We start from the raw sequence: 18,128 nt of genomic DNA on the forward strand, positions 1-18,128 counted from the left end.
CCCAAGATGCTTGACGAGGTGGTGGAAGTCGTATCCCGAGCCATTGTGAAAAAATACAGGGATAAATCGCGGGTCCCGGGCCATGAGGTTGCATCCGTTGCACCAAGGACCAACATACCTACCGTTAAAGTGATCATGGTGTTGGACTTTACGGTTGTTGGCGGTGTACTCCTTGACGCAGACAGGGCAAGCGATGGCCTCGTCGTGTCTACGTTGATCGTCGGGGGACAGTGGGAGTATAGATTTGGGGGCCAACAGTACCTTCCCTATCTCGTTGGCCTCGACAACCATCCTCTCGAGGAAGTGTTTGGCTGCGTCGGGACCGCGATACACGTAGGGCTCGGGGGCAATGTGCTGGTCACGTCGCACCACAACGTATGCATAACTCGAAGCCTCGTGGAGTTGGTAAGGGGTGGTGGAAGAAACTTCAGGGTCGGGATCGCAAGTGGACAGGGGTTTGAGGAAGGCCTCGAAATCCGCGATGATGATAGCGGGATGCTCCACCATAGCACCGTGCATGTGGAAACGCTCCACGGTGCCAGGTTTGGGCAAGACTGCCACACCAGGCTCGTTGTTACTACAGTAGATCTTGTGGCTGGCGAGCTTCTCTGCAGCGATGTTGGAGCCTCGAACATGTTGGTAATTGTGTTGATCCCGTCCGTCGAACATTGACAAGCACCTGCGACACACCTCGACGTGGTGACTATCACTGCTCCGCTGGCTCGAAACAAGTCTAGAGAGGGAGCGAATAAGGGTGTAGTGGTGATGGGTCTCGTCCTTGATAAGTAGGAGATGGATTTCCTGCGCACCATCAACGTTTACGTCGCTCACCCGGATGGGGTACACCGCATTTTCGTCAGTGAGACCGTAAACGTTGATGGCTAACCGAGGGTTGTGTGTACGGGCCTCAAACTTTCGAATATCCGGGACCTCTACCGGGTAGTCGATCCCAGCCATCGCAACTTCCAGCTCAGCCTCATAGGGTAGGTAGTGGCCAACACGTTTTGGATGGTTTTTTGGCTCAACTGGGTGCAACGCTGCAAGCACCGACCAGAGAAAGCACTTGGCGTCACTGTTTTGAATGTTCAGGACAGCCTTTTTTGCCGCAATGGTAGGTGGTAAGGGGACGTAGCTGGAGGCGGAGAGAGGTATGAACTTGCAAAGTTTGACGCACAGTTCGTGAGGCTCGCCACACAGCGAACCCCCCGAGCCTTTAGCTTGATGTTCTTCTTGTTTTGCCACCAGCTCATCGGCAAACTGGTTGGAGATGACCTCGAGGTTGTCAACATCCGCCAGATGCAGCGTCTTCGCCTTGGTGTTGTGGCAGAAGCTGTAAATTTCATCAGACGGCTTCTTGTACTGGCAACGTAACGATGCGTAGAATTTGGTGGAGTGCATTGCAAGCGCATCACCGAGGATGGAAATAATTTTGGCTCGCACGTTCTCCAAAAAGCTACGCACGTCGCATGAGCCCTCCGAAGTGATGACAAAATCTTCTAACAACCGCTGGAAAGCAGACTGGTTAGCTTTCGCCACAGGCTTGACGCGTTTGGCGGATGGTGGCGAGTCGGCTTCCGCTTTCCTCTTGGTCGAGCTGGTCGACGGTTGGGGGACAGGTGTTCCGACGACAACTTTGCATGATGTTATATGCCTCTTTAAATTATTAATAGTAATATGTATACCGCACCGGGGACATGATTTTTTAGCGGTTACACGCTTGCCTGGCACGCAGGTGCGACGATGTCTTGCAAAACGTTTGCTTGATATGCTTATTTTGCACACAGGACAACTTTTCATGGAGCGCATTTTTTTGGGGGGGTATGTTTATTTATATGTGATCTGTTGGTGGTAGAGTGTTTACAAAAAAAAATGCCTTACGAGAAAAATTTTGTAGGCTAATTCTAATTAGTGTTAGTTTGAGGGTTTATTTATATATGGGTGGCGTTGTTTTCCTCAAATATGTGCTTTAATAGTTTGAGAAAAAAAAAAAAACACGTGAAACTCTACAGAGGTGCGGTAATCTATAACCGCAGCCATTAGAAAACTTTTACATTTTTGGTTGGGCACCACGCACCCTGGCGAGGTTATAGGGGCCAGGCATCCTAAAAAAACAACAATTATTATTTTGTTTGTTTGTTTGTGTTACAATACATATGCGCGCGCACATGCGCGTGTGTATGTGTGTGCGTGCGTGCGTGTGTGTGTGTGTGTGCGTGTATGTGGCACATCACCCCTCCCCGAGAGAGAGAGGTTTACAAAGGTTGCGATATACAAACATTGGCCCCCGGGGAGTTGGAAAATTACGATATGGCGCATTCGCTCGTTACTGTTCCCAGCTAAAAGTTTTTCTCTCTCTCTAGCCCTTGCCAACTAAAAAAAAAAAAAATGTAGGTAGGAGTTGGTAGCACCGCGAGAAAATAGAGATCGTGCCTTACAAGAAAAAACCATTAAGGCGATTTTTACTTGATGACGTTGAACCCGTGTAGTGTTCCCACCCATCCATCTCTCTCTTTTACGGCAGTGCCGACTCTCCTTGCCCTGTATATGTAGGTTGGCAACATTGCTTTATGCACTGTAAAGCAAACCTCAAGCAAAGTTGCCAGCCCCTTGCTTTAGGCTAGGTTAGACAAAATAAGCTGTAGGTAGGCTGTCGGCCGTTTAACTCTTCCCTCCCTCTCTTCTCTCCTCTCTCTTTTTTTTTGTAAAAAACCATGGCAAAAGTACCAGCAGGTTGGCAACCTTGCTTTATGCACTGTAAAACAAGCCTCAAGCAAAATTGCCACCTCCTTGCTTTAGGTTACGTTAGACCAAGACAAAAACCTTGGTGATTTTTTCGAGTAAGCAGCTGGCAACACTGCGAGCCCCACTTCCGGTTGCAGAACTCTCAAGCAAGATTGCCAGCTCCTTGCTTTAGGTTACGTTAGACCAAAAAAAACCTTGGTGATTTTTTCGAGTAAGAAGTTGGCAACACTGCGAGCCCCCTGAGCCCCACTTCCGGTTTGTGAACTCTCAAGCAAAATTGCCAGCTCCTTGCTGTTTTAGGTCAGGTTAGACCAAAAACCTTGGTGATTTTTTCAAATAAGCAGCTGGCAACACGGCGAGCCCCCTGAGCCCCAATAGAGGACGTTGAATTCCCCAACCTGTGTTTTTATGTAAAATAAAATTTGCTGTGTTGACATATAAGGCTATGATAAGAATTTTGGCAAAAATGAGGGTCTCTATCTTATCGCAGAAAAAACATTTATTTACCTAAAGTTCCTTTCCCTAGGTATAACATAGTGACAATGAGATAGCTGGCGAGATGCTTTGCTAAAATTTCGCTAGCTGGGGGAATACCCCCCCCCCTCACTTCGAGCACAGATGTAAAAAATGACCACATTGAACTCAAAATATACTTGTCACCAGTCTGGGGGCTTTTTTCGTAGACTCATTGATGGTAATATTTTATTTCTTTGAGACGGGACGTAGCAGGGACAAATTTAGGTACACACATACAGGGTGTCATTAAAATGGCGCCCGCGGACAACAGGAACGTATGGAGGACATCAAAACAAACAACTTAATTCCGTACCATTATTTATCGTTGGGGCGCCGTTTCGGCGTTATGAAAGTTAATAAAGGCCCGTTTTGCCGCCTGTATGCTGGCAACACAACGTAAAATTTCATCGCATCTGTGACATTTCTTCCTGTCGTGAAAGGTTGTGTGCCATTGTTGCGGCAAGGAATACATAATACCAACCGCATTATGTGTTAAAACGTACTAACCCAACGGGAAGTAAACCAACGATTTGATAAAAGGTGGAAAAAAGAAAAAAGAACGTAATGAAAAGGAAGTGGTGGAAAGTGAGGCAAAACGGAATCAAACGAAATCTTGCCTCAAGCGCAAGGACAAGGGTAGGATCAAATCGGGAGGGGGCGGCTTCTGATCCGACCAATACCCCCCTTTTTTGTAAGCGTTGTTTGTTGCGCATCTAAAATTTGTTATGTTGGATTTCATCTCTTCACCTTCATTTATCTTCAGATTAAACTTTCATTTTTACAAAGAAACAATTCAGAATTAATGACAATACAAAAAATTAATAGAGTTGTTAGAAGAGCTAAAAAATGTTAAAAATAATGTATTTATTTATTCATTTATATCGGCTTTGTATACATGGCGAAGTTAATGCTTTAATGAATGCTTTTTCTTACACTTAATCATCTGCTTACATCTGTTTACAAAAAAAAAATATATAAATAAATAAAAATAAAATATAAAAGAATTTAAAAATAATACCACAAAAAATATACCGTTTATAAACGCAAACACAGAGACTTGCTCACCCTTTCATACACATAAACTAAACGGCAGTACAATTTGTTACACACACATACACGTGTGCATACAAGGAAATACATAACGTTACGCTTAAACATAGTCTAAAACAGTCTAATTAGTCATAATTCACCTGAAATATTACATATAAAATAAATACTAAAGATGGAGAATGCATACTCTATCTCAGGGATCTCTGTGGCAAGGCCACACATAATGGTAAAGAAAGGGAGAAAACAAGTGGGCAGAGCAAAGCACTGCACATTACTGCAAAAGGCTGCAGTTTCTTCCCCCTCCATGCAATCCCGTTCACTCACACTTGTTTATTGTTCAAGCCCTCTGGAGTCACTATTTGACCAGAGGCTTTCTTTTGTACGTTCACTCCGGAGATTGATTGTCAACTTAAATGTGATTGTCAGAGAATTAAATAGAGTTAAATCCCTGCAATTAATCCACCACTACATGTTTCCTGGTTCTCTTTCAGTTGCCAATGGTACATGCTGATTCACATTCCGCACAGGTAGAGGCTGGCAGAGCTCTGACCACGGAGAATAATGATGAGAAGTCAATGGATAACCCCAAAACGCCCAGCAGCAGAAGCCATAATAGGAAATGTTTGAAACCAGGTGGAAAATATTTCAAAGAATACTGCGAACATTCTAGTTTGCATGGTCTACAGTATCTAGTAGAGGATGGGAGGTCGTGCAGAGAGAGGTATGTGTGGATCACCTTACACATTGGAAATAATATGTATAAGAAATAGATGACTCTTTTAATAAGTTTGCTAGTCCTCCTGAATCTTTCAATATTCCATCCACGCACGTGGTTCACACTTAAAAAATTATCATCCGGACATTCAAACCATTATGAAGCAGAGTTGTTAAAGTTCAAGGAAACCAGAACCTTTTTTCTTGAACAATTTATTTCGGTACAAGCTGTGAATTGTTTAATTTCAATACAGAACTTGGACCGCTTTTAAATTGGTCCAGAAAAAATGTTCCAGGACCGAATTGAAATACTTCACAGATAAGAAGGTTATAACACCATTAAGCCTTGTTTCCATGATATGAAAAACTCAATATGCTGACCAAGGCAGAAATTTATTTTATTATAAGACAAAGTAAACGTAACGTTTCAACCTTCTAGCAAGGTCTTCTTCAGACTCTGCACCAAGTACAAATGTATATAGTATGCCCAAATGAAAAGGAGACCTTTGCTGTAGCGGCATTGTATCTAATCGAAGAAGGTAAATATGTTTGCCGGGAGATGGTGCGGTGTCTGTCCCAGTTTGCAGGTGTAGCGAACGGCTTCGCCTACCGTTTCCTCAGTTGGCGAGAGTTGTTTTGTGTAGACGGGTGCATTATGGATTCCTCCAGATCAGCGCAGAGAGCTGTAATCCAATTTGGAATGACGGACCTCTACTCATCAACTGGCTGGAATGGGGTAAAACAGTGAACTCTGATCGGTACTGCAACACGTTGTTGAGGCTTAAACATGCCATCAAAAACAAGCGCAGAGGTAAGCTCTCGAAGGGGATAGTGCTGCTCCAGGACAACGCTAGGCCACACGTGGCCAAGAAGACCCTCGACCTGCTGAGAACATTTCAATGGGAAATCTTCACACAGCCTCGATATTTCCCCACGTGACTCCATATCTTCGGCCCCTTAAAACAATCGCTGAAAGGTCAACGGTTCACCTATGACAAGGAAGGCAGAACACCGTGGAAAACGATCTGCAAGCAACCCAGGAGTTTCTACACTGAAGCCACCCACTCCCTTCCTACATGCTGGGATCAGTGCATCAATTTCAATGGCAATTATGTGTAATTATCATGTTACACATTAACTGTACTTCACATATTATGTAATGCAAATATTCTGTAATATGATATTCGTTAGATATAACTGTAGTCTCCTTTTCATTTGGGAATACCTTATAACAAGGTACAAAACAGGACAATATATATAAATATATACACAAAAATTACTCCCCTCCAGACTATTAGAAAGTTGTTCTGGAACATTCTAGCAGGTGGTTTTCCCTTGTCAACTGTACTTTCACCTGAAAGGCTAAACACTTTCTTCCATATGGAATGTGGTTGTACAGTTGACAAGGGAAAGCCACCTGCTAGAATGTTCTAGAACAACTTTCTAATAGTCTGGAGGGGAGTATTTTTTGTGTGTATATATATATCGTCCTGTTTTGTACCTTGTTACATTTGTACAGAGTCTGAAGAAGACCTTGCTAGAAGGTTGAAACGTTACATTTATGTTTTATAATAAAATAAATTTCTGCCTTGGTCAGCATATTGAGTTTTTCATAAAAAGGTTCTTTACGGTCCAGAACCCATTTACACTTGCTGATTTACTCTCCTGGACCGGAATTGAATTTATTGAAAATTCCTTGATCTTTAGCAACCCTGTTATGAAGTCAACCCTGTTATGAAGTCCATTAAAAATAGTGTAAATATATTAATATTTTATTAGTTAAGTGAAAGATGTAACTCAACTCTGTACACAATGTTTCTCTATGATCTCATTTAATTTTTGTTATTTAGCGTCTCGTTTCTTCCACTTTTGGCTAATCACGACAATGAGGATGAGTGACAATGTTATGAAATTGATGAAGGGACACTCACAAAGAACAGCCGTGTGCAGTTCAGGATTTGAACCTGGAACCCTTGGGGTCATAGCACACAGCGATAATCACTCCAACATGGAGGGAAACAATGTTTGTAAAATAATGTATTTTCACTAGGGTTACATTAGTAATAACTGTGTATTGCAACCTAATTTTATATTTTTAATATGCCTCTTTTGGCAGTGAAGTTTTATGATCACTGATTAATTTAAGCAAACATTCTTTTGTAAGGGTTAGTATTGAAAAGCTTTCAGAAGCTTATGTCAACAATTCATGAAACGCTGAGAAATACATAGCAGCATACTAAACAATTTCACTGTAAATTTGTTAGTGTAATAGAAACTATTTTCTCTCTTTCAATAATTTTGCTGTGAAAGAACTTGGTCGTATCAACAAAGTTTGGTGATCTTTGTAGCACAACAGTATATTTCTTCAATGGACAAGTAAATTTTTCCCCCAGTGATATATGTTGAATTAATTAATGAGAAATAGAAAGAAATTGTTTCACAACCCATTTACATGGTCTAAACATGTTTTCGGCATTTCTGTCTCAATGGCTATGTAGTAGTAACTGATATAATACCAAAAAAATTTCAGTATGAACCCCATAGTTAATTTTTTACTGTACGACATGCACAACATTGCATTACCATTACCATTCATGACATACACACTCTTAAAAACACAATTCAGTTATTGTACTATGCACACAGTATGATTACAATGATGAATTGCGGATTACAATTTATATATATTGATTTTTTTACAGTACAGGAATTCATTAAATTATTCAAATAGGGGTGAATAATCTCTGAGAGTTGACATTGGGATGACAAAACTCTCTTCTAACTAGGAAAGGGACAATGCTCTTCCATAATCTCTGTGTGTTCTACCATTCTCTTTATTGTTGTTGTTTTCAGCCTTTTCATTTTATTTTTTAAGATTTCAGTAGTATTTTTGTGTGTGGTTTTTGTTATTTTAGCATCGCTTTTCTGACACTTTTCAGTAATTGTGACAATACTATCCCTATATCGTAGCTCTTAATACTGAAGATGTGAATTACAGTACCAGAATTGTGTACCATTACAGTACCCTGTGTTTAACTATTTCCCAGCTAGAATGATTGGTCTCAAGCATCCTCCTACCTGCACAGACAAGCAAGGCTCTGGCATCTAGACTCGCAGCCAGTATAATCCTCTGTGGGGCCAGGGGTGCCCAAAGGGGGGGATTTTTCCCCTTCAAATAATATAAAATTCAACATTTATATATTTTTCCAAAATATATGTAAAAATTTTACACCTTAAATGCACCATATTTAATCCATTATATGAAGAAAATAAAGTGTTTAAGGGTGTTATCGAAGGGAGGGGGTGGGAGAAATATCCACCTCCAAAATATTAGGCATTATTTTACACGGGGGTTCGGGGGGGGGGGGTTCTGAATTAAACGTTTGGGGAGGGGGACAGTATCCAACCCTAGGTCTTAGATTATCGCAGGTATTTTAGTTAGAGGAGGATTGAGCATTAAGTTGGGGGGGGGGGGGGTATTCAATTCTTGGGTATTGCTATTGTCTTAGACTGTTGTGAAATTCTTGTGTGGAGACTGAGAATTATTTTTTTGGAGGAGGCAATATCCACTCTTCAATATCAACAGTAAGTCTAAAATTGGCTTGAAAATTATGGTGGTAGGATTGAGTATTAAATTTAAAGGGGGAGATAGGAAGCTTTTGATAAAGTGTTAAATCTTAGGTTGTCAAGGAATTTCTGTAGTGGAGAGAGAGTTCGAAGATTAAATTTTGAAGACTGTATTTATACCACAAACGTTCCAAAAGAGAAGCTGGAAAAGACTAATTAATTATCTTAGGATCCTAAGAAAGTATTGACACCCCATTAAATTAACATTCTTGAAAGCCTGCAAAGAGATGGATATAAAAATTTTCTTGCACACTTCGCTCGCAGTGATGTGTCACAAGAATGCATGTTTCTTTGGCGCTTTGCTGAGGTGGATGTGAAGTTTTATACTATAGGTGCATTACAAGACATATGCGATATTCTCGATATTCATTAATAACATCACTTAATGCCTAGTGTTCGTATACTGCTTAATTTAAAGCAGGTGCATCCTTTGGAACAATAATATATCGAATCCTCATTTCTAGCTTCACATCACAGAAAAATTTTACTTTAACAAGTTAAATTTGCACTGAAGATAAAATCCACATAATTATTGTTATGGGTTACTAAAATAATTATATTTACACCAACAAAACGGGGAGGGGGGTGGTGAGTTCTTTGAAAGAGGAACCATATTATACATATTATCGTCCTGAGTTTTACTTTCTGGGGATTACTTATGGTTTGAGTGCGCAAATAATATGATTTGGGGGAGACACATCACATGATTTTGGGGGGATTGCACCATGGACTTGGGGGGATGGGCACCCCTGTGTGGGGCTCGTGTTGTGTTGTCCCTATATGTTTGTGATTGTCCTTTCATCCATCTTATCCTTTCACCATTCATCCTTATCTTTGTGGTTAGTCAAAAGTCAAAGAAACATGAAGGAACATAAATCAAACAATCAAACAAAGAAAGCATCCCCCTACCTGTGTCCAAGTCTTAAGTAAACTTCTGGCACCTAATAATTTTCATATCAAGCATTGTCATTAACTTTCCAGCATATGTTGGGTTGTAAGGGGTGACCCATGTGATACACCCAAATGTCAACCTCACTTCCACATAGTACACCCTGGATTACATTTTGCAGACTAACGAGGCTCTGGTGTCTGGACCTATGGCCAGTGGCCAGTATAATCCTTTGTAGGACTGTGTTTTGTCCTTATGTGTGCTGAGTGTGTGTGTTGTCCTGTGTTTTGCCCTTATTTTGTGCTGAGCAGGGTTGGCATGTTTAAAAGAAAAGTGTTTTAAACAACTTGTTTTAAACGTTTAAAACACATGGCTTTGTTTTTTTTTCACATCAGGTTTGTTTAAAACACATTTTGATACTTGATGTTTGATAGTTTGTGGTTATTTGCATGTTTTGTAACTATGCCTTATCATTCAATGCATGTCATTCTGTTTACTGTGAATAAAAATCTGTTCACTGGCTGAAAATGTATATTGAATTAACAAAGAAACATATTGTGTAATCAATACCCATGGGTCACGTTTAAAACACCGGGCTATGTTTTTTTTGTTTTTTTTTTACGGGTGTTTAAAATATTTGATGAAACCGTTTTGTTCCTCACTTAATACACTGCAAAATGTGCACATTGTTGTTAATGTCAAAATGTAGTTGCATTCACGATAAAATGTTGTATTAAGAAAAGAACAGAGTAGCTACCATGTGGAGTTACTGAGGCCTGGCTACTGTGCGTTAGTTGAAGCTTCTCGAACAGCCTACATGCTTAGTTAAGACTAATACAGTCAATCTTTGGATGATTAACAGATTCCTTATTAATCATTATTCTTAGAAAATAAGTCTTCTTGGAATTATGTTTTAAACGTTTTATTTGTTTAAAACATGTTTCTTCGGTTCTTGTTTAAAACAAAAAAAAAACAGTTTTGTTTCTTTTTAAAAAACTCAAATTTTGCCAACCCTGATGCTGAGTGCCCTATTACAGCCTCAGCTTTTAACCCAGTCAAAAATATTTTAGTCCTCCAATGTTATAGTTATGTTATATTAGTTGTATTTTAATTATGGCAAGGGGCTGGATCCCATATAATATAACCAGTGCAAAATAGCCTAAGTGCTGATGCACCCACAATTTCAAATTCAATCAATCAATCCAGTGCATGTTAAATGACAGTAGCAGTAGCAACTAGTGATATGACAAAGCAGGACATTTCCTGATACCGATGCTTGTTACAGTATACCAGTTTATGTCGGTATTCATGTATCAGTTACATCCTAATGAATATTTGAAACATTTTTTCTTGTGCCGTTAAATGAAGTTTATTCACAAAGTGATTTCTCCTTTCTCAGGCTATGCTGGGTTGTTGCTTTGGTACTGTGCTTCACAGCATGCACAATGCTAATTCTGCAGTTATGGTACAAATGGGACATTACACCTGTCACGGTCACATTCAGTGAAATGTCTGTTCCTGTGTCACAAATACCTTTCCCGGCTGTGACAATCTGCAGTGAGCTCAAGGTGGACAAAACCAAATTCAACCTGAAGGAAGTTGCACGGAGGCAGTCGGAAGCAACTGAGTATGAGTAAGTTCTTTGTTTTGTTTGTATTTTTTTGTCACATTAACTGCCACAGTGTTTGTGCATTAAGTGCGAAACGCGTAGTGGAAACCGTGTGTATCTTTGTAATCAAGGGATTTTGTGTTCAATACCTGATGGAGGCGCATAGTCGTTCAGATCCCACTTTAAACTGTAGGTTCAGTCCCGATTAGCCTTTCTATGCATAAAGCAGACTTAGGAGACAACTAAACAACACACACACATTTAGGGAGATTTTAGACTGAAGTAACTAACCACAAGCAACAGGTAACGTTTGGAAACAGGCCTTCAGAAATAAGAGTGCCTCAAAAAGACAGGAAATTTTGAAACTGGGGTATACAGAAGAGAATATATAGCTGCAAGAGATTTAATTATGGAAATGAATAGTGCATAGGATGCCATTTATTACATTACATGCCGCTGAAGACATGAGTAGGTTTATGACTTGAAGACGACGACTTGGAGACCATTTTCACATTAGGGGGAATAAAAAACACGATTGAAGCGAGTACTAAAAATATTTCCAAGAAACTTACTGGTAGATGTTCTATTAATTTTAGTGGCCTCTGTCACCATCCACTTGGGATGATTTAAGTCATTTTAAAGACATAATTTATAGAATAATGTACGTAAGAATTTGTAGATATCAGAATCACTTTTGGTGAAAGTACGTTAATCTCGTAATCATTTAATGGTGTTTATCAGGCTCTAAGAATGGAAACAAAATATATTTACTGATGGGGTGAAGCTGATATGAAAGGAAATGTGATATGTAAATTGTAAACACATTTAAATTTCTCTTGATTTATAACTAACTAACTCTCTAGCCTTCTTAAACCCGAAGGTTCATGGCTGCAGCAACACAGGCCTTCCATCTGTCCCTATCTTGAGCAAGATCTATATACTCTTTTCCATCCCTACCGATTTCCTTTAGGTCCATCTCAACGTTGTCCCTCCATCTTCGTCTTGGCCTTCCTACAGGTCTCTTACCATCTTGTTTCCCAACAAGAATCCTGTAAACTCCTCTTTCCTCTCCCATTCGTGCCACATGGCCTGCCCACCTAAGTCTTCTTGATTTAATTATTCTAATAATATCTGGACATGAATACAAATTATGTAGTTCTGAATTATGTAACCTTCTCCACTCACCTGTCTCCTCATCCCTTTTAGGTCCAAATATTTTCCTAAGGATCTTATTTTCAAATACTCTCAATTTATGTTCCTCTTTCAATGTAAGGGACCAAGTTTCACACCCATATTATACTACAGGCAAAATTACTGTTTTGTATATTTTAACTTTTAGTTTCTTAGATATTAAACGAGAAGACAAAAGTTTATGAAGAGAGAAGTAACATGCATTTCCTGAATTAAGCCTACTTTTTATTTCCTCTTTAATATAATTTTCATTTGTTAATATTACTCCTAAGTATTTGAATTTGGAAACTGGTTCAAACGAGTTGTTATCAATAATTAGATTTTGATTATTACCTAACACTTGGTTTCGGCCTGTAAGCATATATTTAGTTTTCTCTTTGTTAACTTCCAAACCTATCTCTTTAGCAGTTTTGAAAAATATTTTAGCATTATTCTTAATCGTATTTATATCATCCCCCAGTAAGTCTACATCATCTGCATATGCTAACAACTGAGTCACACCATTTAATTTTAGTCCTTCTTTAGTTTCTTTTACCTTCCTTACAGCATATTCTAAGGCAAAATTAAAGAGCAATGGAGATAATGCATCTCCTTGTTTTAACCCATCATGAATTATAAATTTGTCAGACATATTATTACCCACACGAATTTTACTTTCTGTTTCACTGGTGCATATTTTTATCATACTAACAAGCTTCTTAGGTATTCCAAACTCTACTAATATATTATATAATTTATCTCTTTTGACCGAATCATATGCTTTTTTGAAATCAATGAATAGCTGATGGACATTTTGATTATATTCCCACTTTTTTTCAAGTGTCTGTCTGATGTGAAAAATTTGATCTGTAGTTGATCTGTTACGTTTAAATCCACATTGATAATCACCTATAATTTCATTAGCATATGGGGTTAGTCTTGTTAAAAGAATGTTAGACAATATTTTGTATGTTGTTGAGAGTAGAGAAATTCCACGGTAATTATTGCAGTTCATTTTATCACCTTTTTTAAACACAGGAACAATTATGGATTCTTTCCACTGTTGAGGGATTTCTTCTTTATTCCATATTAAACAAATTAATTTATGAATTTGACATATTAATGAATTTCCACCATATTTAATTAACTCAGCTGGTATTAAATCAATGCCAGGTGCTTTGTTATTCTTTAGCCTTTTAATAGCATCTTTAACTTCAGTCAAGTTTGGTTCTGGAACTAAAGGTTCTGCTGTGTGTACTTCATTTACTTCTGATTTATCTCCTACATGGACATTTAAAAGGTCATTAAAGTAGTTCTTCCATCTATTTAGAATATCGCTTGGGTCAGCTAGAAAATCACCGTCTTTATCTTTTATCAAGTTTACTTTAGGTTGCCACCCCTTTCTAAATTCATTTACACCTTTATATAAATCTCTGATATTTTTATTTTTGCTGTTTGTTTCAATTTCGTTAATTTTGCTTTTCAAGTAATCTCTTTTTTTACTTCTAAACGTGCGGTTAACTTCTCGCTTTATTCTATTATAATTGCTTAGATTTGTATCATCCGAGTTATTTAACCACCTAAGTCTAGCCTGATTTCTTATTTCTATTAGATTATGACATTCATTATCAAACCATGGCTTACTTTTTCTTGGTTTATGGTATCCTATACTTTCTTTAGCTGCTGATTCTATTGCATTACGTATGTGCTCCCAATTCTTATTTACGTCTGTTTCATTTATATGTTCATCATCATTTAAATCCTGCAAAACATCAAATCTATTTGACAGTTTAATTTGGTAATCTTTCTTAATTCTTTCATCAGTAAACTTTCCTGTATCAAATTTTAGAACTTTTAGATTTTGTTGCTTATGATTTATCACTGAGCGTCTTTCTCTTAATTTAGCAATTACTAAATAATGGTCACTGGCACAGTCAGCACCTCTATATGTACGAACGTCAATTATACTAGTATGCCTTCTCTTATCAATGAGAATATGATCTATCTGATTATGAGTTTTACCATCTGGAGAAGACCAGGTATATTTATGGATATCTTTATGTTTAAAAGTGGTACTTTTCACAATTAAATTCTTTGAGGTTGCAAAAGTAATCAATCTTATACCATTATCATTACTTAATTCATGAAGACTTTCTTTACCAATCGTGGGTTTAAATGTATCTTCTTTGCCAATCTGTGCATTACAGTCACCTAACAGAATTTTCATATCATACTGAGAAAATTTATCAAAGACCTGTTCTAACTCTGTATAAAAATCATCTTTAGTATTATCATCTTTATCTTCCGTTGGTGCATGTATGTTTATTAAAATAATTTTACACCACCTACCCTGTAAAACTGCATATGATATCCTATCATTAATAAATTCTACTGTTTTAAGAGCCGCGATAATTCTATTATTTATGAAAAAGTCTGTTCCAAAATTATGATTTTCAGTACCACCATAGAAAAAAGTATAATTTTTAGTTTTACAATTCCCTTCTCCTGGCCACCTAACTTCCTGGACAGCTACTACATCTAATTTATACTTGACTATCTCATTAACTGTACACTGAAATGCCCCAGGCCGGTAAAGGCTCAGAACATTCCAGGTGCCTAATTTAATATCCTTATTCCTAACGTAGATCTTATCCTCTTGATTTATAATTCAATAATTTTTATAGGCAAAAATAGCAAACTTTTGTGTAGAATAATATACAAAATACTAATCATGTTAACCTGTAAATAGTGTCATTATCATTAAACTGTAAATAAACATGGCAGCAGATATTTTGCAAACGATCATTAAAAAAATTGCCAAAATTCAGCTACAAACACTATAAAAGAACATTTTAAGTTACAATTATATAGTAGAGTGCCACACACGTAAATTTGCCGTTGCGTAGAAACGAATTTTCGTTTCGTCTCCCTCTCTCTTAGCATCACGTGTTCTACCCTGCTCGAAAACCTTCGCTATTGTTGCCATATTGTCATTCCATTCCTGGACACACTCGCGCAAACTTCATTGAAAACAATTGAACAGCGCTCCAGCTCGCGGTTCCCACCGGTCAGCAGGGACGGCAATGTGGCAATATAGCACGGCGTAGTTGTTGCTTCTTTTATGCAGTGCATGTTCATTGGCTAGCTAGTAACTAGTGTTGCCAACTGTAATAATGAAGCACTATTTCTGTCACGGAAGGGGAAAGCAGGTAAAGTGGCGGTGAGTTTTGTTGGATTGGAAGCACCATATTTTTATTTTATACTAAGTATTTGACCGGTTTGACGTTGTGTGCGTGTATTGCGTGTGTGTATGTAAAAGTGTGTGTTTGCTAATGAACGTTAAATTCCATAATGCCTCCAGTTCTGTCGAAGTTGAAATCAAAAACCTTGCATAGCCAAGCTCGGGAAATTCTAAGCAATTCAACTCTGGCTCCGGCAGGTGTTCTTGTAGAAATTGCATAGAGGAGGCTGTCATTTTTGCTGCTTAATGCGATACATATTGTTTTCTGTGTTAAAATTGCCATGCTTTGATGGGTGACCAAGTTCATAGCAGGGCCGGCGGAAGGGGAGGGCGAACCGAGCGGCAAAATTTGAAGAGAAGAAAAAAATAAGCCTATTGAAAACTGTGATCGAGCGAGATATTCTTTTGCGCTGAATAGTATTGAAATAGCATAAGAAGTCTCATTATTTATTTTATATTTGATGTTTTAGTTAGGAATATATTGATTTTCAATTTTCCGTTGCTGCGTAATGACCGGGGGGGGGGGGGGGGTCGAAATAGAGCGGCATCTACTGCCACCTCCCAGGGAGGCAAAATGACTAGCGCCGGCCCTGGTTCATAACAAAAGAAAAAGCCGCGCAGCTTATCATCTAGTGGCAGTATATGTACTTGTTATTGTTGTCGAAGCCGGCATCCTTTGTAAATGTACAACAAAGGCAACCGACTGTCACAGATCTCAGAGAGGAAATAATAATACTGTTTGAGGAGGAGTGTTATGGTGCAATTGTAGCGGTTTAACACGTTGGCATGTTATTATCTGCCGTTGCAGTTCCATACCAGTGTATACGGGTTTTGGGAGTGAAAAGTTAGAACGCCACCAGTGCATTAATGCAATGAAAAATAATATATACGTATATATTTTTTTTATTTTGTTTGAAATCACTCAAATAAGGAATCGTATGAAGAAGTCTTCTTTGCAGAATTTTTGGTAATTGTACTTATGTGTTAGTTCATATTTTGCGAATTTTTAGTCCATATGTATGTAGCTACATACAAAGCCACTTGTTAGTACATATTAATCCTAGTCCTGGTATAATGCATGACGTTTAAAACTCAACGTTAGATAGACCTGAATTCTCTAATTTTATTGTTGTACGTAACAGCTGTGCATCGGCGCACCGCAGCGATTTTTCTATCTGCTCCATTAGCAACACTGCTTCTTTAGTTCTGTCGCGCATTGCACGGCAGAATTATCTGCGCTGGACTCTACATCCAGAATGTTTTATTTTCAGTGGAAGAAAAGTTACTGAAATTATTATAGCTTCATTAACACACTCAACAAAACATTTCTATAGTAGGTTCATCTTGTATATACAGTATCAGAAACAAAAATGTATATATTTTATTTGCTTTAATCTAACTGATCAAATATATTACAGGGCCGTTTGCCAGAAAAAGCCTTTCCATAAATAAAGCATATATCAATATGTATGGTGCCAAGAACCATACAAGCAATTTTAAGCATGTTTTTTTTTTAAGAAAAATCAAAAGGTCGATTTAAATAAAAATAAACCATCAAAATTGATTGTTTCAATAAAAATAATGATTATTATCCCCCTGGTCCCAAGTACTCAGAGCGTGATTTTTCTTCCTTTATAATATTCAAATTATGTTCTTTTAACATTTTAAAGGTTTAACAGAGATATGATTTTCAAATTTTACTGGTTGAGTATTAAGATTCCCATTTTATATGCATGTATCCAAGAGGACTCACATACATACAACAGCACTAGCAAGTGTGAGATAACATTGTGTCCAAATGTCAGTCAACATGTTAAGTAATTTTCTTTGTCATATGGCAAGGCAGCACACGGATTTGTCCACTGTCAGAGTCAAGGGATTTGCCTACTGTGTAGTTTCTTCTTTTCATTTCTGCAAGTTCAAAAATTTCTCAATGTCAGAATATATCTTGTCATGTATTTTAATTTTATTATTGTTGCTCCAATAATTTGTACTTTCTTCTGACCTACATGCTTATATTTCAGGAAGAAAGCTCTTGAAAGTTTGAAAAACATTTGTGAATTTCGAGATGAAATTTGGATATCAAATGAAACAACAACAGAGGAAAATATCAACATTTTGTTTGATGTAAGTAAATATGAATTGCTATTTCATGGTTGTATTTGAGATGTGTTTTGCAGATTGTTGACGTATTTCATGACAATATATATATTGTTAGTCCTGTACCATGGCCATGCAGTCTAGGGCATCATGCTTTGGGCTCTGGCTACAGGAAGAGTGCAGGTTCGAGTCTCGTGGGGGAAGCGTAACAACTTTTCTCCAGAGATTTCAACCTGTGTATGGGATTGGTGGCCACCCACAATCGTGAGGAAATTGGGGAGCTACGAATGAGTAGTGTAACCTCATCAAGGAAATCTACATCAATGACTGGGGGTTAGTTGTGCTGACCACATGTCACCCTGTAACTAACTGGTTGGTGATCTCCCACTTCAGCAGGTGGGAGTAAAGCCAGCAGTCTGTAGTTAAGCCCTGGCCCTCGTTGCCTGTTGCGCCATGGGTTATTTATTATT

General features: G+C 38.3%; 1 protein-coding gene across 1 annotated transcript in view; it reads left to right on the top strand.

Annotated features, from left to right (window-relative positions):
• Positions 1–18,128, top strand: part of LOC145978092 (pickpocket protein 28-like) — a 64,635-nt gene that overhangs the window by 24,270 nt on the left and 22,237 nt on the right. The window contains exons 2-4 of the mRNA XM_083110533.1: positions 4,800–5,029; positions 10,938–11,171; positions 17,583–17,685. Of these exons, the coding sequence (XP_082966659.1) occupies positions 4,806–5,029; positions 10,938–11,171; positions 17,583–17,685 (561 nt within the window). The 5' untranslated portion in view covers positions 4,800–4,805. The remainder of the gene's footprint in view (positions 1–4,799; positions 5,030–10,937; positions 11,172–17,582; positions 17,686–18,128) is intronic.

Source organism: Lepisma saccharinum, chromosome 24, assembly GCF_977018435.1.
Source record: "Lepisma saccharinum chromosome 24, izLepSacc3.1, whole genome shotgun sequence".
In the NCBI taxonomy this organism is placed as follows: Eukaryota; Metazoa; Arthropoda; class Insecta; order Zygentoma; family Lepismatidae; genus Lepisma; species Lepisma saccharinum.